The 26454-nt window shown below is 53.7% G+C and overlaps 1 protein-coding gene across 1 annotated transcript in view; it reads right to left on the bottom strand.

Annotated features, from left to right (window-relative positions):
• Dock5 (dedicator of cytokinesis 5) overlaps positions 1-26454 on the bottom strand; it is a 115132-nt gene that overhangs the window by 42341 nt on the left and 46337 nt on the right. The window contains exons 4-15 of the mRNA XM_048330992.1: positions 20833-20888; positions 19790-19886; positions 15297-15445; positions 13557-13692; positions 12508-12665; positions 12211-12292; positions 10089-10218; positions 7724-7796; positions 5989-6131; positions 3320-3445; positions 1692-1816; positions 927-1025 (exon numbers count right to left, since the gene is read on the bottom strand). Coding sequence (XP_048186949.1) covers positions 927-1025; positions 1692-1816; positions 3320-3445; positions 5989-6131; positions 7724-7796; positions 10089-10218; positions 12211-12292; positions 12508-12665; positions 13557-13692; positions 15297-15445; positions 19790-19886; positions 20833-20888 — 1374 coding nt within the window. The remainder of the gene's footprint in view (positions 1-926; positions 1026-1691; positions 1817-3319; positions 3446-5988; positions 6132-7723; positions 7797-10088; positions 10219-12210; positions 12293-12507; positions 12666-13556; positions 13693-15296; positions 15446-19789; positions 19887-20832; positions 20889-26454) is intronic.

Below are 26454 nucleotides of genomic sequence, written 5' to 3' on the forward strand. Positions count from 1 at the left end.
CCCAGTGGCAAGGCTTGTCTTCAGAGATTCAGGCTCAGCTCTGTATAGATACTGGGGCCTGCGCTCAGGGCCTCCCGCTCTCACTTGACTTTTCTAAAGCTCAAGGCTGGTGCTCTACCCTTTGAGCCATGCCTCTCCTTCTGACTTTTTGCTGGTTCATGAGACTCTCCTGGGCTGGCTTCAAACTGTGACCCATAGATCCTGGTCTCTTGAGTGGCTAGGATTATAGGTGCTGGGTCACCGGCGCCAGGCTCGGCTCACTTTTAATGAGCGTTATTTTTTTGTGTGACATCTAATCGTTGCACACAGTTATAGGGTGCAATATGACGTTTTTGAGTCATACACATTAAGTCAACAAGATCAGAGAAATCAGCACATAAATCATGTTGAGCTTTTCTCTGTGTGTGTGTGTGTGTGTGTGTGTGTGTGTGAGTGTGCAGGTCTGGGGTTTGAACTCAGGGCCTCATGGGAAAGGACGGGGCCTCAGGCTGTGAAGCTAGAAGGCACTCTAGCACCTTGGGGGGACACTGAGGAGTCCTGGGCCCCTCATTCAGAGGGCATCTCGGCACATGCTTGTCCACCCTCTGGGCGGCAGAGGACACTCCTGATTGAGTGACAAGAGGAAACGTGGCTAGGGACCAAGCAGTAGAACAGGTCGGCTGACAGTTGGCAGAGGGTGGGCATTTCCGGGTGACGGTGGACCGTCTCTGCTGCCTGTGGCGCCGCCCAAGGCTTCTCTATGTGAATCTGGAGACTTCAACGGAGGAGGACGCGGGGCCAAAGTGTGGGGTTCGCTCAAGAGAGGCTGCTATGACTTAGAACCACCCCTTCATCTCTCACAGACTGCCTCAAGGCCGCTCAGGACGACAGAGAGAGGCAGGAAGGGGGCGGGGAGAATGAGGAGGAGCGGCGGAGTGGGGTCTCACCTTGACCGTCTCGTACCAGCAGGGCTGCTTGACCTGGTAGTACACCACCGATTTGTACTCGGAGATGCCCTCGTACCCCGCGCCGGGGTAGATTGCTTTCTTTGGATGGAAAGAAACAGTGAGGAGAGGGCACACTCGACTGTCTAGAGATCACACACACACACACACACACACACACACACACACCCTGCCCAGATATGTCTTACTCTGGCGTCTGTACCCTCACTAAGTTTGGGGTGTGAGGAACTGAATTGGCACCACTTGAACCACACCCCCCGCCCAGGCTTTTTCCCGCTTTGGTCCTTTTCCACTCTTCACCCCACAGGGCGAGACCACGATCCTCCTCCTGTTTATGCTTCCCACAATGGCCGGGATGACAGGCTCCTGCCCTTTTCCTTTAAGTTCCCAAACACCCTCTGCCGTTTCCCCCGTCCTGCGTTCTTGGCTCTCTCTTCCCTCTTCTTCCTTTCTGCCCTCTCTCGGGGAGCGGGGAGCGGCCGGTGACCGGCGAGTCAGGCCTCGCACGCTCTCGCCGCCGTATCTGAGAACACTGCGTCCTCCCTCCCGTCTACGCTCCGCTCAGCCTCCGGGTTTAACAGAAGTCTGGGCAGAGCCACAGTTCAAGGCACTCAGCACCCAAGGCCAGGACAACCTGGGAGAAGGGCGACCCACGCCCCTCCCCCATGGTGGGGAAGGAGCACAGCCAGGGCCCTCCCTGCAAGAGCCATGGGGGGGGGGGCACTAGGTTTCCGGGGACCCATGTACCTCCAGAAGGGTGCCCTCCTCGTCAAACACAGACATGGTCACCTCCACGTTCTTGGGCGTCTTTTTCTTGCCTTTGTCGAACTCCCCATGGATCAGAGTGATATAGATATCGTTCCGGACATCTCCTGCGACGGGATAAGGGTGCTGTGGGCGGGGCCGACCCACCCGACGTGTCCCCCACCCTCCCCACGGACGAGCAGCCGCCAGGGGAGGTCGAGGGAAGCTTCCAGCCTTTTTCTGCTGAAGGCTAGAGCTCTGCTTCTTGAGCCACGGCTCCACTTGTAGCCTTTTCGCCGGTTAACTGGAGATAAGAGTCACCCGGTTTCCTGAGACCCAGATTCTTGCTGTGACCTGCGGGCCTCGGGATTGGGCTTTTGTCTCTGAAGTCTCATTTCCCCGCCAGATCCCTCTGACGGCGGGGACTTCAGTCCCACTGTCTTCCTACCTCTGGGCCTTCGCGCATGCTACGCTTCCTTCCTGTAAAACGAGCTCAAGGGAAAAATTCCCCACAGCCTCTAGCCAAGGTCGGAACCGGGCCTGCCCCCTTCCTTTGTAATGAGGAGTGTCATGGGTGACTGACTGGCTGTGTGTCCGTCCCTGTCACCCCACACTGGACTGGAAGCTGTGTGAGGGCAAGGCCGGTCCAGGCTGACCCTCCACCCACTTCCAGAGTTCAGTCGCTTTCTGGGTATGTCACCATCGTCTGGCGAGGCTGTGTTTATTCAGCCACCGCGCAGCCCGTGTTGGTAATAAACCCGGGTGTTGTCGACAGTGGAGAGGGGCGATTGCACGCCTGCAGCATGGGAAACGCGGAATCAGGTGACGCCACATCGCTGCGTGACGTGGGCTCACGGGGCCACTGCCACGTTTGCCACGGGTTAGCAGAGCCGTGCGATGGCGCTGGGGAGAGATAGGGCGGGAGGGGAGGAGTGGAGGGGGAGGACTGGCACATCAGTGAAGGCTTCTGACAGAAGCTCTGGACACGCAGGGTGTCCACCAGGACTGGGGACCCTCTGTGTGCGCACGGCACGCCCTTCTGATTCACCCCTCACACAGCCAGAGGCAGTGCCTCCCCCACCCCACCCCAACAAGTGATCAAGGACAAGGATGCTCCTCGTCGTGTTGTGGGGCCGTTGTGTGTTCACATTGGAAGACGGTGTAATATCATGGAGGTCTGGGAGCTGATTCAGTCCTGAGCTCACCCACCCAGGAAGTGAATGAGCTGTTTTCTTTGTCCTAGGTATTTTTTTAAATACATACAGAGCATTTATACTTATTCCCTTCCATGGGGGTTATGGATTCATTCAACTTTTTTCCTGGTTGACCCCCCCTCCTCCCCTAAAAAGAAAACAAAGCCACAGAGCTGGGACAGCAGAGAGAAGGCGCCAGAAAACGAAGCCACCCAGCCCGTGTCCTGGGCGGAGCCGGAGAGGCGGCTGGGACAGGAGGGAGAGCTGGAGATGGTGTCATTTGGAGCCGTTTCCTTGGCCTGGCCACGGGGCAGGTTTTCAGGACGCAGCGGCCTCTCGCACCGGCGATGAGGAAGCCGTGCTGCTTCCCGACCCCCGCGGGGGGACCCCCGATCCCAGGGAAAGGCACAGAAAGCACGAATAGAGCCAGGGGTTTACCTGGCAGTATGATTTCTGGAAAGCCCATCTTCCGGGCGATCGCTGTCGATCTATCCACCAGGTGGGAAAAGTTCTTCTGCACCTGAGCGAGGTCACCGGGCAACAGCTTCAAGGACACCCAAAGACCTTGAAAAACAAACCAACCAAACAACATGCAGGACTCCTGTGTGACCCAGATACCGTGTAAGCATCACTAGACTTCGTGTCCTAAAAGATCCCAAAGGCCTCCAGTTAAACCCATCGCTCCCTCAACCACCACAGGGCCTTCTTTCAGGAATTTGACAGACAGGTGACAGATTCTTAACTGGAGGGGAGAAACAGACTAGAGCGAGCCCTCCCAGATACCAAACTATTGCAAAGCCACAATTCTGTACAAGGCCATAGCAAGTGTTTAATCTCGTGGGAAGCAGTGAGATGGAATGTGGTTATCTGTGGTGGTGATCGCTGACGATGTTAATACAGGATGGAAAAGGTGTCAACAAACACAGAAAAGACTCCATGATAAAGAGGCTGAGATGATTTCTCGCTATTTGAAACAGAATGGTTGTTATTTCTCAGGTCCTATTTTCATTCAAATGGATTCCTCTCACAACAAAGATGGGAGCAGGAAAAGCCGATAGGGAAGCGGAGGAAGAATAATGTATAGATACTGAAATTCTGAAAATGAATCATCTTTTATACGAGAGCAAAACAACTAGCTAGGCATAAGTTTTGATACACATAAAGATGCAAACAGCATCCTGTGTGGTAATGAGATACTTGTAAGAAATAACGAACTTACAGCCATTATAAGAAAATTAAAAACATGACAAATAAATGGGACATGAATATACGATCCACAGGGACAGGTAATATAGTCTAACAAATATTTAGAAGGCTAAAACTTGGGGAAAATGATGTATCGTAAAGAAGAAAGGTTACTGTCTTCATTACGTAAAGGGCTCAGAAAATCTTTGACAGGAAATCCATGCATATATAGGAAGGCTAGGTAATTTAGCTGCTTATTAAAACCTAAGAGGAAATTTACTTTTCATCTTCCCAAGAGTTGCAGACTTTTATCATTTTCAGCAATACTGGGGTTTGAATTCAGGGCCTCATGCTTCTTACCCAGGTGCTCTACCCCTTGAGCCATGCATCCAGCCCTCTGGGCTTTGGTTATTTTTTTTTCTTTCACATAGAATCTCACTTTTTTTTTAAGTTGCTCAGGCCTGTACGGTGCCCCAACAATCCAGGCTGAAAATCAAAGTAGAGTCACTGAGGGAAAAAGTTCCATGGCACCAAAAAGCTTATCTTACGTCTAAGAAATCAGAAGAACGGGAAAAAAAGGCAAATTTCCTAAACGGGCTAATTTAATCGACAAGATAATGACGTTCCCTCTGTTTTAACCCTTACCAAAAAAGTAACCAGCTATTAAGGCCTCGCTGATCTTCCCGTGGTCCTGCCTTCCTTTTCCTACCTTAGAAAAAGAATAGTTCCTTTCAAAGTGAGGTATCTGCTTGTTTTTTTCAGTCCTTTTCTGTCTACAAAAGGTAAGTTCTCCTGCTCTGTCCACCAGAACAATTATTCTATTTAATGGGATGCGGTACTCTGTAACCCTACCAGAGAAAGTATAGCTAAATAAGACCTTCAAACCAAATGCATTTGGCTTTTGTGGTTTGGAGAACTCCAGGCAATAGGATATTATGCAGTCATAAAAAAAAAATATCTGTGGAGAGCATAAAGACATCTGAAAAGACCTTGTTTTGTTCAAAAGCAAGGAAAGAAATAACAAAGGCTCTTAGTTTTGTTTTAGAACGAAACTATAAAACAGCAACCTAGCAAAGGTGTTTTCTACTCTAAAATGGTATTCTTCGGTTAAGAGCTAAAAAACAAATCAAAACAGAATAAATTTAGTTCTTTGTTTTCAGGTAATTTATTGCTTACATAACTTTCCTACTAAGAATAACTGTGACTACATGAGACGCTAACTATGCAGGAAATAATGCATTTTCCAATTGTCTCTAAGTCCAAAGACATTCACAGACCAGGGAAGAAAAAGTGACTCAGTCTTCCCCACCCCCACCCCCCAAAATCTGGTGATCATCTTGGTGTTTGGATTCTAGAGTTTCCACGGTTTCCCTTTGCTGAGTGAATTGAACATGTGTTTCTACAGAGCAGATTTTTCTCTTCGTTGGAAGTGTCAACACAATACTACAGGGGAGCCAGAAAAACAAGGAACCGAGCTGGGCGAGGTGACCGTGGGTGCTTGAACCCTAATTCTCAGTTGCAGGAAACAGAATGGGCTACACAGATTCAGCTGGCAGCGCCCGATCATTTCTGAATCTCCTTGTGTTGGACCAAGGACTCAGTCCACACTAGGTGCGGAAAGAAGAAATGACTCACGGGATAAAAACTGCCATCACAGGCGATCCACCTTGGACTGTGATCCAGAGAGAGGGGAGAGAAAGAGAAAAGAGGAGAGAGAAGAGGGGAGAAAGAGAGAGAGAGAGAGAGAGAGAGAAAGAGAAAGAGAAAGAGGAGAGAGAGGAGCGGGGGGGGGGAGAGAGAGAGAGAGAGAAACAGACACGGAGAAAAATAGAGACAAGGGAGGGACTAGGGAGAGAGAGAGAGGAGAGGCTGAAGTCCTCTCAGCTGAGCCGCTCCTTGGTCCGTCCCCGCCCCGCCCCTACCTTGTCCTTTATGATTCACTTCCTTGGCCGCTATGACTTTGTTCAGGATGGACGTGAGGGGCTCGTTCTCTCCGATGACGCTGGACGGCATCAGGGGCGACATGATGAGCTGCCTCTGCCGGATGTACGTTTCCATGGCGATTCTGGGGCGGAGGGAGAGAGGTGAGAAGCAGGTGCGGCTGCGGTCCCCATCTGCAGTCCAAGCCCACGCACGGCCTGGCGGGTCTGGAGAGAACTGGGAAGCACAGACTCAAGTCTGGCCGGAGGGGTTTTTCCGTAGTGGCACAGACCCCACTGGGACCCAGGAACCCAGGCTACCCATCAAGATGGAGTCACTCTGGCGAAGGCTCCGAGCGGCAAGTGACCACGTTCCAACCCAAGCAAATGGCTGACCCTCCCAGAAATCAGCAGAGATAAACAACGTTCCTTGGCCTTTTCCTGGAAAAGAACCTACTAAAGTAACTTGAAATTACCCAGTTCCTTTCCAATTGTTCTTTCTGTCCCAGCCTGACCAGGAGAGAAAAGAACTTGACAATGACTAAGCTGCTCATTTACTTCCCGGCTTTCCTCCCTCCCTGCTCCCTTTCTTGGAGCCAGGGTCCCCCAGCCCCCACCCTCCACCTTTCTCAGCAAACTTTCTGTCCGTAAAACCAGCTGCCTCTGCTTGGCTCACTGGAACACTTACTATTCCATGGAATTTGGTGTTGTCCAATATTAGAATAGAAAATAAGGCCAATGGCCGCCATTAAAGTAAACTTTGTGGGGTGTGGTGGCTCCCACCTGTAATCCCCGCTACAGGGGAGGTAGAGATCAGGAGAGTTGTAGGTTAAGGTCAGCACAAGCAAATAGTGAGCCAGACCCCACAGCAATAAGTAAGCTGGGTGTGGCCGTTCTGGTACTCTAACCCAGCAGGGAGGGAGACCTAGGTTAGGGGTTAGTCCCAAGGAAACGAAACAGGAGGTCCTATCTGAAAAGGCTGGAGGCGTGGCTCGTCTAGCCAGGGTGAGGCCCTTATTTTAAACCCTAGTACCATAGATAGATAGACAGAGGATAGATGGGTAGAGAGTTGTGACTTTTGTCTTTGCCTCTTTTCCTTGATTTCCCCAAAGGGTGCCTATCTGAAACACTAAATTCACCTTGGAAATGACTTGAGGCAAAAAGAAAAAGAAAAGAATTGCCAGCAGCTGTCTCCTGTTCAACTAAAGCCAGAAGGGAGGCTCATCGTCCTATCCAAGGGGGCCGCTTGCACTGAAGGACTAGAGACAGAGCTGCCACTCTACGGCAAGGCAAGCTTGGCAGGAGTCTGCCCCAGGGCCTCAGTTTCCCCTCAGGAGGTAGGCAGGCTCACGTGACTTCTAAGGCCCTTCTGGGACCACCAGTGGACCTGGGAAGATGTCCTTAGATTCCTGGGCCCCGGGGGCAGGCCCGGGCAAAGGGGCTGCAGGGGCGGACTACGCCAGCCCTGGGACCGGGGGGCACCCTCGGTGTGCGTGCCCACTGCTGCCCGGCAATGGACGTCGGCTTCTCTCCCACCCAAGCCAGCTTTCCTCCCGTGACCTGACCAGAAAATGCAGTGCCCTCTTCAGTCAGATGCAGCAGCGAGCACTTTGAAGGGAGTCTCTGTGCAGCTCCTGGCTGAGTCGGGGAAGGCCTCCTAGCAGCTTATTCAGTGTTCAACGCCCCCCCCCCCGCCCATGCCCACAGAATCAGGCCTCAGTTTCCCCGGAGGACTCACTGCTGGAAGGGGATGAAGTGCTGCTTCTCCTCGTCGTCCACCTTCCCGCGCACGATGTCGGTCACGTCCATCACTAGGAGGAGGAGAGGTTCTTTAGAGACATCATTGGCAGGCAGAGGCTGCCAGCCCGGGGCCCTGGAGCTGGCTGCTGCGGTGCGCCAGGCCAGAGGGCACCGCACACCTCGCCGGGGGCTGAGAAACCACCAATCTGCCCACTGCTCTTCACAGAAGCCGGGCGTGGGGGGCACAGCCCTGTGATCCCAGCTACTCACGAGACGGAGGCCCGGCAGAGCGAATGAGATCCCACCTCGGAAACAAAAGGGTCGAGAGCAAAGCTCCAGTGGTAGGAGTCCTTCCTTAGCAAGCACAAGGTCCTGAGTTCAAGTCCCAGTACCACAGAAAATAAAAATAAGTCTGCAAGAACGAACGCTAAATTCTTGGGAAGCAAGAAACCCGTGGCCGCTCCCGTGTGTGTGAACGAGTTTGAGACAGGGCCTCACCGCGCACCCAGGCGGCCCGAACCTGCCCTCTCCCTGCCCCTGACCTCCCGAGGGCCGAGGCTACATCACTGTGCCTGCGAGACAAAAGTACTTCTTAATAAGCAAAACCACAGCTGACACTGGGTGGGTTTTTTTTTTTTGGCAGGACTGTCAGACGAACTAAAGACCTGGGGCGGAATTCAGGGCCTGAATCTAGCTCCTTGAGTTCCCATCACCTGCTTTCCACTCAACCCTGGCAGCAGTATCGCCGGACGCGTGCAGGGATCTGTTCCCGACTCACGCAGTGCAGGGGTTACCCGTAAACTGGTACTACCCGCCCTCCTTAGAGACCAGGCAGCTAGGGAACCGGAAAGCTCAGTCACTTGTCACTTGTTCTGACTCATGAGCTTTTGGTTTATTTTATTTTGTGTGTCAGTCCTGAGGCTTGAACACAACCCCTCGGTGCTGCTCCCGGGGCTAGTTCTCTACCACTTCAGCCACAGTTCGACTTCTGGCTTTCTGGTGATTAACTGGAGTTAAGAGTTGAGTCTCACAGACTTTCCCACCGGGGTTGTCTTGAGTCGTAATCCAGCCGTATCTCACGCTCCTGAGTAGCTAGGATTATAGGCGTGAGCCACTGGCACCTGGCCTGTGAGTCATGTGTTTTAAGTGGTAAAGCCAGGGAATGAATCCAACGGCAACCACAAACCCAAATATCACACACACACACACACACACACACACACACACACAATCAAGAGCTTCAAACCCAAGGCTTTGAATTTCCTTTGCCTATATTGAATGGCAATGACTCTGAGTACATTCCTTTTATAGAATAAATCAATCTCTGCCCGGAGAATTAGTGAGCGAGAGGCTGCAGGTACTGCTTTAGTTAATAAATTACAAGCCGGCCATAAAACACACAATAATGACCACTTCCTGGCAGCGGAGCTCAGAGGGGAAAGGAGAAGGAAGGGGATGGAAGAATGCCCCTCCCGGCCCAGAGTGCAGACAGCAACACAATACAGGCCCAGGAGCAAGGGCGGGCCTGGGGCAGAGGGCTAGCCAGCCTGCCACCAGGCGCGAGAAAGCGACAGAACGCTGGGACTATTTTAACTACACCTCCAAAAGGGGGCAACTCATCTGCTAATGCTGCTACCTCAGGAAACCTGGCAGCAAGGCCCAGCGTAAAGCAGTCCTCTCTGTAATCCCACCACGTTCAACATGCTGTGCGCGTGCACACACACACACACACAGTACGCACAGATACACAGGTCACATGACACATGCACTTGTACATGACACACATGATACATACAAAACACTTCCCCCCACACACACACCCTGAAATAGAAAAGTGGGCAAGAGCCTCAAATTTAACTTCAGGTCCCTATGGCTCGTTTCGAAAGCAAATGACCCTGGCCAGGTCCCTGGGTTCACACCCGTCATCCTAGCTGTGCAGAAGCTGAGATTTGAGCATCGGGGCTCAACGCCATGCTGGGGAGAGGAATCCGTGGCACTCGTATGTCCACTTCACCAGCATAAAAAGGCCAGAAGTGGAGGTGTGGCTCAAGACCTTATCGCCAAACTAACTGGCAAGGAGCTGGGCTGGTGGCCTGGCTCAGGTGGGCAAGCACCAACTGTGAGCAGGCGAGTTGAGCAGGCGCAAGGTCCCGCGTTCAAGCCTCCGTACCAGCACACACACACGAAAGAAGAACTCGCTGCTCCGGCAGGCTAGCCCCTCGAGCAGCAGGGCCGGGCGGGGAGGCCCGGCGCTCAGGGGAGACCGGGGCCACCCCAGAACACCCGTAACCCCCGGGATGGCCCGGAGGGAGGCGCGGGGGGGGGGGGGGGGGCCCGCCGGCGGCCCCGGGCCGTTCCCGTACCTGCCACTCCGAAGGGCCTCCGCAGGCCGCAGGTGTGCTTCCTGCCCTCCTTCAGCTCCATGCGGCCCACGCGGACCACCTGGCACACGAGGCTGACGCGCGGCCGGATGACGTCGGTGCTGCTGAGGTCCTGGGGCGGAGGAGAGGGAGCCCGCGTCACCCCGTCCCCCCTGACGGGGGATCCCCGCCTTGGCTTCTTCTGGCCCTGCTCCTCCGTCCTCGAGCGTAGCCGGTCGGCGGGCTCGACGGAGCGCGTCCCGGTTCGAGGCCAGCCCGGGCAGACCCACTTTCAGAACCCGCTCTCGGGCATCTTAGCCAACGCGGGAAGCCTCGGGGAGGCCCTAGGGTGGACAGGAAGTGAGCCTCCCATTCTCCACTGCAAGCAGCCAAAGTCAGGACTGGAGGCAGGGCTCGGCAGCAGGAGCAACGCCCTAGCAAGTAGCAGGCCCGGAGTTCGATCGAGCCCTAGTACTGCCGGCAACCGCAACAAGCACTCACGGCATTCGCTGTTACCGCGTTACAGCCACCCAGGACGCATCTCAGCGTCAAAGGGCAGACGGACGGACAGACAGACACGACGCTGGCTTCAGCATTCACACAGGCCTCTGAGGTTCCCTGTGCTCTCGGAACGCCTCCCGGAGAGCCCGGGGCAGCCGGGGTGGCTCTGTGTGCTTCTTCACCTGCTTTGCCAGCAGGCGGACGCAGGTGGAAGGCCTTTTTTATCTTTTTCTAGTGGTAAAGATGAATGGGAACAGCCAGCGCGGGCCTCCTAGCTGTCAGAAGTCATTTAAAGACATCTCACAACCCTCTCGCGAAGCGGCAGTCCCAGGTCCCCCCCCCCCCCCCCCCCGAACGAAACGCTGCTTTTCAAATTAGCACGCCTAGTCTATTCTCTCTAATTGAGTTAGGCCGCTCAGACAGGAAGCGCCGCCGGTCCCAGCCGCCATGCTAGAGGCAGAGGGGACAGAGGCAGCCGCGGTCCTCACCGGACACCGCGTGGAAAATGAACTCCACCGCTTGTGGGTGGGGATGGGAGGGAGGAAACGGGGAGAGAGCGAGGGAAAGGGGGACACTGTCCCAAAAGAAATGGACTCTTTACCTGACTTATGTCACTGGAACCCCTCTGTACATCACCTTTATAATCACAACTTAAAAATTTCAAAAAAGAAAGAACCTTGAACTTGTCTTTTCAGGTTATAATAGTAACAATAATAGTAACCTCCAGCTGACTTTCTAGTCTCATCTGCAGTTCCTGATAACAGAGAATAAAGACTCCTGGAGGCCTGGTGTGTAAACGGCACTGCACCGCCATTACTGAACAATACGCAGGCATTCGTAAATGAGGCTTTGGGAATTTTTAATGATTGCAGTAGGGTTTGAACTCGGGGCCTTAATGGCTACTAGGCCGGCGTGCTATCACTTACCACATCCCCAGCCTTTCTTGCATCCGCTATTTTTGAGACAGGGTCCTGTGGTTTTGCCTGGGCTGGCCTGGACCGACAGCCTCCTTGTGTCCACCCCCTCCTCCCCCGACAGGGCGGGGGATGGGAGGCGCTCGCCACCACACCCAGCGTGAGTGCTACGGTGGCATCTTGCTAACGGTTCTGCTCAGCAAGCTAGCCTTGAGCCAGAATCTTCCCCAGGGAGAGAGAGAGAGAGAGAGGCCTGGACAGCTCCCACCCAAGACCAAGCTGGTCTCGGCGTCCCAACTACAACATCCTGTACCTCCTCCCCCTGGAGGGAGGAGCACTGTGGAGGGAGGAGGGAGAAGGCCGCACTCAGGAGGTCTGGATCCGCAGGCAGCTCAGCCTCAGCCCCGCCCACCCTCAGCCCCAGCCCAACCCACAAAGCCAGACCCCCACCCCTCCCCAGCTGCAGGACTGCCGCCATGGAAATCCCCCACCCCTCCCCTGTGTTCATCATTATCCATCTCCCTACCCCGGCAGGAGTGACCCTAGAAGGCAGATTCTGTATTTTCCCCCGATGTGTTCGGGCCTGTCCATTAATTCGTGCCCAGCATCTAGTAGGTGCTCTACCAATCCTTGTACAAATGACCGCCAAGGTGATTTCCACACCATACCACGCTAACAAAACCGCAAGAGGGACCCCGAGAGGGACTTACGGTGAACACCGCCTGGAGGTTATTGAGCTTCTCAATCTCCTTGGGCATCCCGTTACTGCCCCAGCGGATCAGGTAGTTCTCACTGGTGAGGGAAGACAATGATCCTCCATGAGCCAGGGGGCGTCACGGCCGCTCTCAGAGAAAGGAGGGCAGAGAGAGCCCGCAGACAGGCAGGCAGGCGTGAGGGGACTTTCCCTGCCACTACCCAGAAATCCCTTCTTCCCCGTCTCCTCTGCCTAGCCTGGCCAGGGCAGAGGCTGGGCTGCTATGGGGGAGGGGAAGGGGGGTCTGGGCTACCTGATGAAGGTGGACCGGTCTGGGTCGTAGAGGGCCATGAGCAGCTCGGCGTCCTCCCCAATGTTGCACACGAAGTTCTTGAAGTTCACGTAGAGGCCGTAGGTGTGGACCGTACTGAAGCTGGCCTGGCCTCGCAAGTCCAGGTTCTGCAGGATCGACTGGGTGGACGAGGAAAGAGAGAAGTCAGACGCCGGTGGCTCACACCTGTAACCCCAGCTACTCAGAAGGCTGGGATCTGAGGATCACGGATCGAAGCCAGCTACGGCAGGAAGTCCACGGGATTCTTATATTCAACGAAGCCACCAAAAACCCAGAAGTGGAGCTGTGGCTCAAGTGGTAGAGCACTAGCCTTGAGTAAAAACAAAAAAAGCTCAGGGACAGTGCCTAGGCCCTAAGTTCAAGCCCCAGGACTAGCCTGTGCAGCACATGTGCGTGCACTATCTGTCTATAAAATGTGTGCATATAATATACATATAGTATATATGGTGGCATCGTTATTTTTCTTAGGCTTCTGCATTTCCTTTCTTTTTTGAGGTACTCACATTTGAACCCAGGACCCTCTGCTTGTTGAGCAAGTGCTTGCTCTGCAACTTGAGCTGTGCATGTAGCTTATTTTGCTTTAGGTTCTTTCTCAGATAACGTTGCCCTTTAACTCTACTGCAATCCCCCATACCTCCCATGTAGCTGGGACCACAAGTGTCAAGAACCACCCCATGCGAGCTGTGATGTAGCTCAGTGGCAAAGCATTTGCCTAGCAAGGACAAGGTCCTGGGTTCAATTCCCAGTACCAAAAACAAAAAACAAAAAAAGAACCACCCCATGCCCGGCTCATTAATTAAGATGGGGTCTTGCTAACATTTTGCCCAGCTGGCCAAGGAAGATGGGTTATAGATACAATTCCACTCTCCTGGCTGCCTGACAAAAGAGGACATGAATGCCTTTCTAGATGTTTCTATCTCTGCCATCAAAAATTCCCTTTCTCTTATTAAAAGCCACAGCAACACACGGGATCCCAGTGTGTTAAGACGTGCACGCCAGAGGACGTGTACCTTTTCTTCTTGAATCTTCTCCTCGATCCGTCTGGAGGCCACTTCGTGCGCTTTGAAGAGAGCGATGGTGCTGGTTTCATCCGGGTCCAAGATATTCCCATTGTCGTCTCTCACCACCAGATCCAGCCCAAGCATTCTGCGGGGGGCAGAGGGGCCCGGTGGGTGTCCCGCCCAGAGCACCCAGAGACACCCCCCCCCCAAGTGGAAAGGGTGCGCCATTCCGCCTTCTAGCTCCTCTCTCCTTTCCACACCACAGTAAACCTTCACACACTCACGGGACAGAGTCAGCCAGATTCATGTGATAGTATGCCAAGGAATGGTGTCCATACACACCAAACTTCACACCGGTTCTGACCAGAGTCAGACCAGGATTTGAACCTTGGTTACGGTACTTGCTACCCCTGGGATCCCTTCCCCTGTAAACAATGTCCTTCCTTTCAAGCTTCCCATGAGAACTTACTGAGAGAATGCACCTGAGACACCAATGCAAAGAAATGAAGCCCTCCATCAACATTAGCGGTGCAAGCTTTCCTTATCCCTGTGCCTTCAGTCATAGCTGTGTGTCCAGCAGGGCAAGATGGCGCTCTGTGTCCCACACGCTTGCCCTCCCTCCCAAGGCTCTTGTGCCCAGGGGGTGCGGATAAAAGCCAAAAGACTACCTAGTGCCAAGAATTGGGAGTGGAGTGGAAAAGGGGCCCCAGGTGCATTCCAGGCCCGCACAACTCTGGAAGTGGGAAATGCAGACAGCAAGAAGATGAGCAATTGTGGGGGGGGGGGGGGGCCGGAGAAGGGGGCAGGTCTTTGGGAAGAAAGCACACACGTGTACCGTCCATCTGTCCATCCCTCCATCTGTCCCTGTCTCTTGCCTCTCCATCCACACAGGACCGCACCTGGCAGGTTCTTTTCCATGCCCGCCAAACCCACAGGCCCTCCAGACTCACGACGGATGCTGCCAGGAGCCAGATCTCAGACGAACTAACCCAGCAGTACTCCCTGTATGGGCTCGGGGCGCAGGGACCAGAGAAACCTCTCTGCCTGCCTACGGTGAGACCCCAGAAGACAGATGGCGGGGGGGGGGGGGGGCGGTAGGGGAGAGGGTGTCCACCGTGTGTGGCGCTTTTTTTTTTTTTTTTTTTTGGCCAGTCCTGGGCCTTGGACTCAGGGCCTGAGCACTGTCCCTGGCTTCTTCCCGCTCAAGGCTAGCACTCTGCCACTTGAGCCACAGCGCCCCTTCTGGCCGTTTTCTATATATGTGGTGCTGGGGAATCGAACCCAGGCCTTCATGTATATGAGGCAGGCACTAGGCCATATCCCCAGCCCCGTGCGTGGCATTTTTAAACTTTTAAAATTATTTTATTATTTTTGGTACAGGTCCTGGGCATTGTCCCTTAGCTTTTTTCACTCAAGGCTGGAGTTCTATCACTGGAACCATAGCTCTCCACGTGGGCTTTTGCCTGGCTAATTGGAGATAAAGGGTCTCACAGACTTTTCTTGCCTGGGCTGGCCTCAAACCAAGATTCTCAGCTTCCTGAGCAGCGAGGATTTATAAGCAGGAGCCATTGGTTCTTGGTAATTAACAACTTTTTCCTTCCTTCCTTCCTTCCTTCCTTCCTTCCTTCCTTCCTTCCTTCCTTCCTTCCTTCCTTCCGATTATGAACAGTATCCTTAGCCAAGAAGGTGCCGGGAATTTTCCGGGTCACCAGGGCAGGGCAGGGCAGGGCAGGGCTGGCCCTGGTGTACCTGTTGCCATGATCGATTTTGGCTGTGACTTTCTTCTTCAGCTCGGCCAGCTCGTCCTTGGGCAGCGTCCCGGAGAGGATCTGGGAGCGCCACTCGATCAGGCTGTAGGTCATCTGCTGCAGCTGGCGGAAGAGCGTCACCTTGTTGTTCTGCGACGGGAACACGGGGGAGAGGAAGCGCAGAATAATGTAAGCATGGCGGAAGGGAGCGTCTTTCTCTCGGCATTCTGCCTGGGGTGCTTTTAAATCACGACGGCAAGAGGTAAGCTTTCCAGGGCAGGAAAGTCCATGAGACTCTTATCCCCCATTAACCACCAGAAGGCCGGAAGCGGAGCTACGGCGGTATGCCTTGAGTTTAAGGCCCGGTACTGGTATGTACACACGGGTACACACGCATATGCGATTGTGACCTCCAGAACTGCCAAGAGGGTCCCTCCTCTCCTTTGCTTTCCCTCCCTTCTTTTCCCTTCCCTTCCTCCACTTCTCTCTTCCTTTTCTTCCTTCCCCCTCCCTCCATTTTCTCTCTCTTCCCCTTTCTCCATTTGTGTACTAATAGTTAGGACTTTTTAGTGTTTACAAATTATAGAATAGGAATATAAGACTTCTCTCACTCTGGGAGGGGAGGGGCTGGAGGGCCCCGCAAGTGGGGCTGCCTTGTTTGGCGCCCATATTCACAAGTTCTCAATCTCCGTTCCATCAGATATTATCCCTGGCAATTTCACGATTGCCTGCCCAGTATCAGCCTCATTTGCCAAGTTCTTCCCTCAAAAGAAGAATGAAGACAGTTATTCTTCTCTGACTTGCTGTGCCAAAGTCATTATGAATAGACAAGCTGGAACGGACCAAAGGAAGCAATTTTCCCATTTACTCCAAGGAAGCGGACTTGGTGCCACATTCCCAAGATTGTTCTGCGCGAGCCTTTCTGCCTAGCGGCTAGCGGACCCTTGCTGCTCCGTGGCTTTGCAGGGTAGCATGTCAGGTGGGGAGAAAAATCTAGAATCTTCTTTCCCGGGCCTTCTGCCGTGTTCTGGCTGTGGTCTCTCCCCCTGGCGTCAGTGCGAGGGTGGAAGCTTTGAGAGGCGAGCTTAGGGGAGGAAGTTAGGTTCTTGGGAGGCTTCCCCGAGCCCGAGACGGCGCTGCTGCGCTCGTGGAGCAAGCCAGTGCTGGGCAGGGCTGTTACAACACAGCCAGCCTGGGCCCGCTCACACACACCGGCCGGCCAGAAGCCGGCATCATCACACAACACGCCACCACCAAGGCTACCGCGGAGGACAAACTGTCACTTAACCTTGGGCTCTCTTGCCTTCAAAACTGGGAGCCCCATAAATCTCTTCTCTCCATGAAGTCTCTGGCCTGAGGCATTTTGTCCTAGCAGCAGAAAACAGACTAGTGCATCCTCCCTCCTTCCCCGGCTGCGAAGGAAGGGGCGACAGTGTCCCAAAAGAAACGTACTCTTGACCTGACTTCCGTCACTGTAACCCCTCTGTACAACACCTTGATAATCGCAACAACAACAACAACAACAACAAATTAAATCCATCATCTTGAGAGAATTGAATGACAGGCCAGGCCTGCAGGGAAGCAGGTCTGATCGATTTCCTGGAAAAATAAAATAAAATAAAACTTGGTCTATCCAGGGACTTTCCTTACACCACAGACTCCACCACCAAGGCCCCGAAGTTCTCTCTGTCTTGGTTTGCTTGTTTTCCATCACTATTATTAGGTTTGTTATTCTGTCTGAATGTAAAAATATACACAGAGTAAGGAAGGGAGCCGGAGTGGAAGGAAGGGAGCCGGAGTGGAAGAACCAGCCGGCCTTGCTGGCTCCGGTGCCCGCTGCGGTGGCACGTCCCCGGGGACCCTGCTGACCCGGCCACCGGCTCCCACCGAGAAGCGGCCGTGGAGGCCAAGCTGGCCAGAAACTGCGAGGAATGTTCCTGCTGCCTTCCAGAAGGGCCCAGGCCTCCTGGACTTGAACCCAAGCCAAGAAGGCCCCGAGGCTGGTGGTGAAACAGCCTGCTACTGTCCGCTCAAGGCCACTCTGCAAGGATGACGCCAGGGAGACAAAGCCGGCGGCCTTGGGTCGGCGCGGTGCCCGTAGGAAGCCAGAGCAGCCACGGGCAGAGGGAGAGCAAAGCCCCGAGCCAAGGCCGCGCCGGGGGGAGACGTCCAAAGAGGCCGAGACGGGGGCGAGGAACCCACGCCGGCTTCCGCGGAGACCTTGACAGTCTGCCTGGGGGACACATTCGGAGCCGCCGGCCTCCCGTCCTCACAGCTTTGTGCGGCCCACCCGGGAGCTTCTCCACGGTGGACAGGGGCCGAATCCAGCAACAGCGGAGTCCTCGAGCGGCTTAAGACCCCCGAGGCAGCGAGGAGAGTCTGCTCGATCGCTACCCCGGCGTCCTGATGTGTCGGCCAGGAGCTTGCTCCTGCTTCCCAACACACGGACAGTGTCATGACGCCGGCTGAGCACCGTACGAAAGCACTGCAAGACGGAAGACGGGAGGTGCCGTTGGCCTCTCCCTCCTTTGGGGAGCAGGTCTCCCTTTCTTTCGGGTGGGCACATTCCTCCCCTGAAGCTTATAGTGTATTGCACATGATTCTCAAAGAACTGCTCTCCAGGACTGGGCTCCATCTGGTCAGCAGAATGCATTTTCCCCGCCAGTAAGCCTCGGGACCCACGGTGTAACGCTCCCATCAGCTGAAGACCGGAACGCACAGATCGCAAGGGTTGATTTTGCTAGAGGAATCTGTGGTTCGTTTCTAGGGCATGGAGCGATGCGTGCACGCTTCCTGCCTGCCCTCTACGGAGCCTGATGGTAACGGTATGCAAAGTTTTACTCACTCTTGCGTGTGACCTACATGCCACCCTCTTGTGTCGGGCGTGGCATTTCCTCGGTGGCACCTCTAGGCCTCCGTTTCAGACGCCGGAGCAACCTTGGGTTCGGGGCTTTGGGATGCGGGATGGGGGGGTGGGGCTCGAGAAGGATGCGGCTTGAGTGTTTCCCGCAGGTCTGCATGGTGTCGGGTGCCCGGCAGAGCCCGGCCTAGCGGAGCTCACGGAAGACTCAGCCTCAGAGGTGGCTCTCGTGAGTGTCTGCCTCTTGAGGTGAACCGAGGCGAGGCCCTGCCCGTGCTCTGGCTCCCCGTGTTGCCCGTTGGTTCTTTCTCTCACACGAGTTCTTGCCAAGGTGATGCCATCCTCACCAGATCTCGGCTGACTCCTACATCAGGCCCTTAAACGCTCTTGTTTCTAACTCACCCCGCTTCGGGTATTTCATGATAGCAGGAGAGCGACACAGCGGGGGTGCCCAGCCTGAGAACCATCTAGCACATTCTGCACATTTCGTCGCCCAGTGATCTCCAGAAAGAGCACCGTCAGGAAGGAAACCGTGCCGTTCTCATCCATCAACCCTGCGACATCTCTCACTAAGCAATCCATTAACCAGAACTGCAGAGGGCGTGCGGTAAATCAGTGCAAGGTGATGGACCACGCGGGGCCCCCCGAGCGGACAGCCGCACCCCCACCCTCCCCGAGCTGATGGTTTAGGAAGTAAGAGTCAGACCACCCATCAACTGCACCTAAAGAGCTCAAACGAGCACCTTCCCCTGTCAGGCCCAAGATCCCCAGGGCCAGGCCACGGGCTGAGCGGTGAGGGACAGACAGCCCAGAAGGAAACATTATGGGCAACAGCCCCGACTGGAACGCAACTGTGCCACCCGGCCCCTGAGCACGCCTGCGGGAATGGGTTTGGTGACCGCTTCCCCTCCACGGCCTGCCGTGGCTGGGGTGCTCCCGGGAACTCACCAAGACTGAAGAATCAACCCAGGCACCGGGGGCTCACACCTGTCATCCTCGCTACTCGGGAGGCTGAGCTCTGAGGATCATGGTTCAAAGCCAGCCCGGGCAGGAAAGTCCATGAGACTCTCATCTCCAATTAATGAGCAAAGAGAAGGAAGCTTGAGCGGTGGCTCAAGTGGTAGAGTTCCGGCCTTGGGCGAAAAAAGCTCAGGGGAAAGCACATAGACCCCGAGACCAGCACAAAGCAAATAAATAAACAAATAAAAGAGTGCCATCCTTGGGTAGCTGAGCTGTGGGACGTTTCTGGATTTCTGTCCCCTGGTACACACAGGGATGCATTCACAGTAAGCCTCCTGGGTTTCTTGGTGACACGTTAATACTTATCATTACAGCTACTTACAAGGAGTGTGGAGGACTCAAAATAGGGCACTAGGACGGGCCAGGAAGGTGCTAACGGCTCCCATTAGCACTTCCACAAGCAGCATGCTGATCCATGGCGGAATCTGAGGAAGGAGTGCAGTCACTTCCCTCCACCCTCTCCTATCAATGGCCCGGCTTTGGGGAAAACGACACTCAGCTGCTTGCCAGCCGTTCAGGAAGATGCTGCCCACTGGGGACTGAGCGCTGACAAGGGGCCAATGCCCTGCGGAGGGCAGCTGTGTCCGCGTGTTCGAAGCCAGGAGGAAACTCACCACATAGAGCTTGCGCCAGATGACGGCCCATTCTCGCAGCGTGCCCGTGAGCTCCTGCACCAGGGGCAGCTCCCCGGGAATCACCGTCTCGTGCTGCCTGCAGGGAGCCAATCAGATGCTTGCTTTACCACGAGTGACAGTTGCTTTTCTCCACCAGCACCCTCCCCCTGACCCTCAAAGACTTGGAAGGGGTCTGCTCTGGCTTGAGAGAAAGCAAACGAGCATGCTCATGGCGGGGTGCATTGTGTCCGGGAGGGGGGGTCTCCATCACATCTAAGCAGCAGAGCGGTTTAGGACAACACAGCCCCCAGACTCAACCCGGTTCCTGTCATATATGGGGGAGCCAGCCTCTACCGGTCCACCCCAATTCTCCCTGGGAGCCTCAACCACCAAACCAAGCATGGAACAAGGACGACAATTGGGTAGCTGCGCTGGAAGGATGGGTGAAGAAGTATGTCTGGCACCCCTGCCCATACCACTTGCTAGAATGGATTGGGTTTTCTTCCCTGGGACTTCCCAGCAGAGAAAACGTGGGCGGAGGGCCCGGTCAGGGTGCACTTCGCCCATGACATTGGCCAGAAGTGAGAACAGCATGAACTCAATACGTTTTTCTCCACGACGCTCATTGATCGTGTCTGGGGGCCTCCCAACAGGCTCATTCATCGACAGTGCTGGGAAGCTTGGTTAATGTTCCTCAATACGGAGTGAAAAACCCAACTCTCAGGGAATGTCGGGAGAGGAGCTAAAACCCACAGGCAGTTCAACACTGCTGTCTTCATATGCTGAGAACGCATGCCAGGGAGACAGCAGACAGACAGAGGAGGGAATCCACCAGGGAAATGCTTTAAGTCATATCTCTCTCTCGAAGAGAAATAATCAACGAGGTGGGAGAAATACTCATGGGTGAAAGGGATGCTTCAATCACTTCTTCTTTGGGTCTGACCAGAACTCGAATTCAGTCCCTGATGTTCCTGCTCACTGGCTAGCGCTCTACTCACTGAGCCACGCCTCCAGTCTGCTCCCATCCCTTCCAAGGGACTTACCCCCGGTCTTCCACAGTGGCCTCCTTCAAATGGATGTACGTTTCAGGGAAAATGCCCTAGAGACAGAAGAACTTTGCTTAGACAGCCTCCAAGTCAAGAACATCACGCAGCAACAAAGACCGGGGACATGCCGACAACATTTTTCCCCCCCACCGGGTTTGCAGGAGACCGGGGCTTCCCCAACAATGCGAAACGGTGACAACGGAAAGGTAGAAATGAAGGTTCGGGCTCGGAGTGTGAAGGGCGTTTGGGAAACGGAGCTGGGTACCTGGAGGGGATGGGTGGAGTTGGGAGCGACGGGGAGAAGGGTGGGAAGGGTGAAATGGGCCACGACACTTCACATTCATACATTGATATGCGGAATTGAAACCCCTTTGTACAGCTACTTAGAAATAATTCTAAAAATGAAATAAAATGGAAACCACGTCGACACCTTCCCTGAACCCTGTGCACCCAATCGATGAGATCCGCAACCCGGCTATTCCGGCACTGGTCCACCCCTACCACGCCATTCTCCCTCCTCTCCAGCATCCTAACACTGTACGGCCCAGAACACACGGCCCCGCCACGGAACTGCGGGCAACGGACAAGGATGGCACCCAGCACGGATGGCAGGCAACACGTGAGCCCTGGTACAAAGCCCTGTACACAGCCCAGGGCCTAGGGTAGAAGATGACCTTGGCGGAGGGCACCGCTGACCTTCACTTGGGCAGAGCTGACCCAGCAGGCACCTGGCCCAGAGCCCCCCCGCCATCAACCGCCATGAAGTCTGTGGACATCACGCGTCCAAGTGGCTGATCACAAACTGGGGGACACACCCCCCCTGTTCAGAGCACCGTAACCCAAGACGTGTGCACACCCCGTTATCCTTGATGGGACAAGAAGTCGGTGTCAACAGCCGTTGCTCGTGCCCAGCGTCACGCCCTGCATTTATCTGGACGGTACTGACTTTCCTTCCTTTTGATCCACTGCCAACGACACAGGAAGCAGCAAGAATGCCGGAGATTAAGCGGCTGCTTCCGGCGGAGGGGTGACCGATGGGATCCTGCCACTGCCGATGGATGGCCCTCGATGAAATCCTGCGCCTTCGCCTGCTCGCGCGCACGAAGAGGGGGTGCGGGCGTGGTGAGCGGCGTTCCTCTGCCTCGCCGCTGGGATGACGAGAGCGCGCGCACCGCTGAGGTGACCCGAGCTCCTCCCTTACAGACCCGGCATGCGGCCATCGGGGAAGGCTGACGAGCAACCGGAAACCACAGCGCAAGCTCGCTGGGGGCCGCCGAGGTGTTGAGCCTGGCTTCCGGAGTCCCAGGCTCTCGACGGCCCACGGGACACCAGAGGCATGATGGGCGCCCCTCCTGGGGCCGAGCTGATGGTCGTGTCTATGGAAACCGGGACCCAGCCGTCCAGAGGTGCTCTCTGGGACTCGATGCGGAGTAGAACACACCGGTGACCAAAGGACTCCAGTGGGGCCCGTCGCGTTTATAGAAAGAAGAATGGGGGTTCCCAAGGCCTGGGGAAGGGAGTGAGGACTCGGGGTTTCATGAGGGGTTTGGTTGGGAGAATGGACAGGTTCTGGACCGAGGTGTCCATGACGGTGGTGTGACAATGTGGACAGGCTCAGTGCCACAGAACGTAACGCATAAGACGGCTAATTTTGTGACGTTCGTTCTTAAATCACAATTTGAAAAAGAAATCCAGACTTTGTTAAAAAAAAAAAAAAGGAGGGGATCTGGGTAGAAATAAACTTCTTACAGTGGTCATCATAAGCTTAAAGTAAGTTATAACATAGGACTGGAGGTCCAGCCTAGTGGTAGAGGGCCTACCCATCATGCATGAGGCCCCTCGGTTCGATCCCCAGCCCCCAAACACACCCAAACCAACAGCGAAAACAAAAAGGGGTGACACTGGTATCCCAAAAGTCTATACTTGCAGGAAGTTTTTCCAATCAAGAAGGCAAAGGACTGGGCTGGAGGTTATGACTCAAGTGGCAGAGCACTTGGCTAGCAAGTGCAAAGCTGAATTCAATCCCAATACCTCAAAAAAAAAAAAAAGGTTGCTCCTAATTGCTAGGAGATACCCCACTAGAAGACAGAAGTGTTTAAATTATACACCGACTGTGATTAGTTACGTGATGGCTAGGCTAATCATAAGCAGATAATCGGCACCGAGGAAATTCACATGGAGAGAAGATTCACTTTCAGTACGATCACTGTGTCATTTGGAAGTATCACCAGGCCCTTGGCACTTGGATAAATGTGATGCTGGTAGAATGTTTCCCAGCAAGCCTGGGTTGTGATTGATAGGACATCTCAGTTCTGCTTTTCTTTCCTCAATGGGACCTACTCACATGAATTCAAGAATTAAAAAAAATAAAATAAACCAACAATGAATTTCTACACGCTGACCTTATCCACGCTGCCGTAATTCTGCCAGGATCAATAATCAGTTTCTTCAAAGCTCTTGGCTTATTGAGTTTGGAAAGCCGCTAGGCCCTTTTATCATCCTCTAAATGGCTCGGTTGGCTTATAAAGGACAACAAGAGTTTCCATTAAGACAACAGACCTTTCAAGTTGCTCTTCCCCTAAGACCGGAAAGGAAGGGACAGAGGCTGAGGACAGAGCTATCCAGAACAAGCTTTCTTAATTAACCAAGGGGTGTCAAGAGCAGAGCCTCATTCACCACAACTGACCCTGAATTCCACCCACTTTTCTCAGCTCTTCACAAGAAAGACATTTCAACTTAAACAAACCATCAGTGTCCAGGTCTTGGTATCATCCTCTCGTTGTACTATAGGATTTTCTTTAATTGCTGAAATACTTCATCTTAAAGGTGAAGTTTCACGCCTACAGAAGCCTTTTAATGAGGCTTCCTTGAATAGAAAAATACGTAAGTCACACCCAGAGCTAGCTCATGTGCATGCTGGGGCCATCGATCTGTCCACCTTTCCCAGCAGGAGGAAGTGACAGAATGCACTGGAACCCAAGATGGTCCATGCTGGAAAAATTCTTCTGGACCAAGTAGAGAGTCTCAGGGGAAGAAGACCTAAGGTCAGCAGACCTGGTTTTCAACACACAGGACATTTCTTCATTAGGAATCCTATGGTCTTGTCTGAGAATGTTTTTCTTTAGCTTTAAAAATAGATTGGGATATAAGTGGCCTGAATATTGTTCCTCTTCAACAAATACTAAACATCAAAGTGGCTAACTCTGATTGTACTCTGAACTAACTGCCACTTCTGTAATTGTGAGTAAAAGAAATGCTAATGGGCTAAATCCTGTCCCTAACAGGTGCCCAGAAACATCATTTGTGTCAGGCTCACGTCAGTAATCGTAGCTAGTCAAGAGGCTGAGCTCTGAGGATCACAGTTTGAAACCAGCCTGGGCAAGAAAGTCCATGAGATTCTGATCTCCAATTAGCCACCAAAAGTGGGAAGCAGAGCGTTGGCTCAAGTGGTAGAGCACCAACCTTGAGCAAAAAAAAGCTTAAGGACAGTGCCCAGGCCCCGAATTCAAGCACCAGGACCAACAACAACAAAAAGGCGAGGAACTCTGACTCCTTACTTGAACCCACAAATTAATTGAGAGCAGGAGAACAGCCAGGCTTGCCAACCCCGGTGGTCATGCACCTGTGTCGCTGGAGCAAGCGCCATTCTCTAGGCCAGTCACTGTGCAGCCACCTTAGAACCTAGGAAAGAAGCCGGGCACCAGTGGCTCGCGCCTGTCATCCTAGCTACTCAGGAGGTTGAGATCTGAGGATCGCAGTTCAAAGCCAATCCAGGCAGGAAAGTCCACGAGACTGTTACCTCCAAAGGACCACCAGAAAACTGGAAGTGGAACTGTGGCTCAACGTCGTAGTACGCTAGCCTTGAAGGTGACAGCTACCTGGACAGCACCCAGGTCCTGAGTTCAAGCCCCCCAGGACTGACAAAAAATAATAAAAGAATCTCGGAAGGGCCCGAGAGACGGCAGACACCCACGAGCTAGGGGCGACTCACTGGGCAAACTGGGGACCATGGTTGCACACCACCTCTGACACCGCCTCCAGACAGGCTTGGGATTGGAACTGCTCAGCGGTGCATGCTTTTCACACTGCTCCTAATTCTTAGTCTTTTCTTCTTCTTCTTCTTCTTCTTCTTCTGAAACCTATCACCCTACTGCTTGAGCCACCGCCGCACTTCCGGCTTTTTGGTGACTAACTGGAGCTAAGAGTCTCAAGGATTTTCCTGCCCAGGCTGGCTTTGAACTGTGATCCTCCGTTCTCAGCCTCCTGAGTAGAAGTCCTGATCTTCTCGCCTGGGGAGGCGGTTCAGGGGCCCTGTGCTCCTTTGAGAGTCTAGTGTCCAACCTCGGCCTGCTTCCTTGGTATTCAAGCTCACAGGCTTTTATCCCTTCTCCCCTCTTGACAAAAATTTAAAAAACTGTTTCTCTCCTTTCTAGTTGGCATTTGGGCTAATTCTGAAATAATAAGTCCTGATCAATTTGGTTCTTTCAAAAAGAAAGTGCTGACACAACAGGCTGCCCTGGAGAGCCAAGCCCCATCAAAGGAAAAGCGCTGACGGGGCCTGAAAAGACACGGAGAGGCATCAGTGAAGCCCCGGCTTGCTGGGCTTGATGGTTAGTAGCTTTGACACAGGAAAGACGGACTGTCTGGCTCAGTAGTTTTTAAAGTGCCCGGCGTGAACAGAAAGAAATTTATTGTTATGGACAGTCCAAACACATCAAATACGTGGCACGTAATAGAATCAAATGCAGAAAACATAATTTAAAAAAAATGAGTGGAGTCCACGTGAATTTACACGTGCCATGAAAGAGTCCTTACCACGGCACTGCATGTTCTTCTTTCGGCCTCATTTTCTGTCACCTACGTATGGGTGGGAAGCTACTAACTTCTGAAGGTATCATGGGGTGGGGGTGGGGGGAGTGGAGCTCAGGTTGGAAACCACTGCTCCCGGGTGTCCATTTGCTAAAGAAGGAACCCCTCAGTGGCCACAGGGACAGTGCTCCGCGAGAGGACTCAAGCAAGGGAAGTCAAAGGAAACGGGGAGGAGTGGATCCTTCCCCCAGAGCGGGGTCCCCCGTGCTATACCACCTTGCTCAGCTTCAGGGGCAAGGGCCAAGAAGTTACCCAGAAGCCATCTGGCCGCTGGCCGCTCACACCTGTAAGCCTAGCTACTCAGGAAGCTGAGACCTGAAGGCCCAGGCGGAAAGCCAGGCCCAGGCAGGAAAGTCTTTGAAACCCTTAATCTCCAATTCATTTCACAAGGGAGGAAAGAAGGGAGGGAGGGAGGGAAGGAGGGAGGGAGGGAGGGATGGAGGGAGGGAGGAAGGAAGAAAGGAAGGAAGGAAGGAAGGAAGGAAGGAAGGAAGGAAGGAAGGAAGGAAGGAAGGAAGGAAGGAAAAGCAAAGCTATGGAAGAGGAGCGTTGGTTCAAGTGGTAGAAGCCTTGAGGAAAAAGCACAGGGACAGTGCCAGGCCCTGACTTCAAGCCCTAGAACCAAACACACACACACACACACACACACACACACACACACACTCTCTCTCACACACACACACAAATTCACCTAGGACTTTCTCCTTGAATTGGGACAATGTACAGAGATTCAGAGAATTCACTTTCAAA

Source organism: Perognathus longimembris, chromosome 21 (genome assembly GCF_023159225.1).
Source record: "Perognathus longimembris pacificus isolate PPM17 chromosome 21, ASM2315922v1, whole genome shotgun sequence".
Taxonomy (NCBI): Eukaryota; Metazoa; Chordata; class Mammalia; order Rodentia; family Heteromyidae; genus Perognathus; species Perognathus longimembris.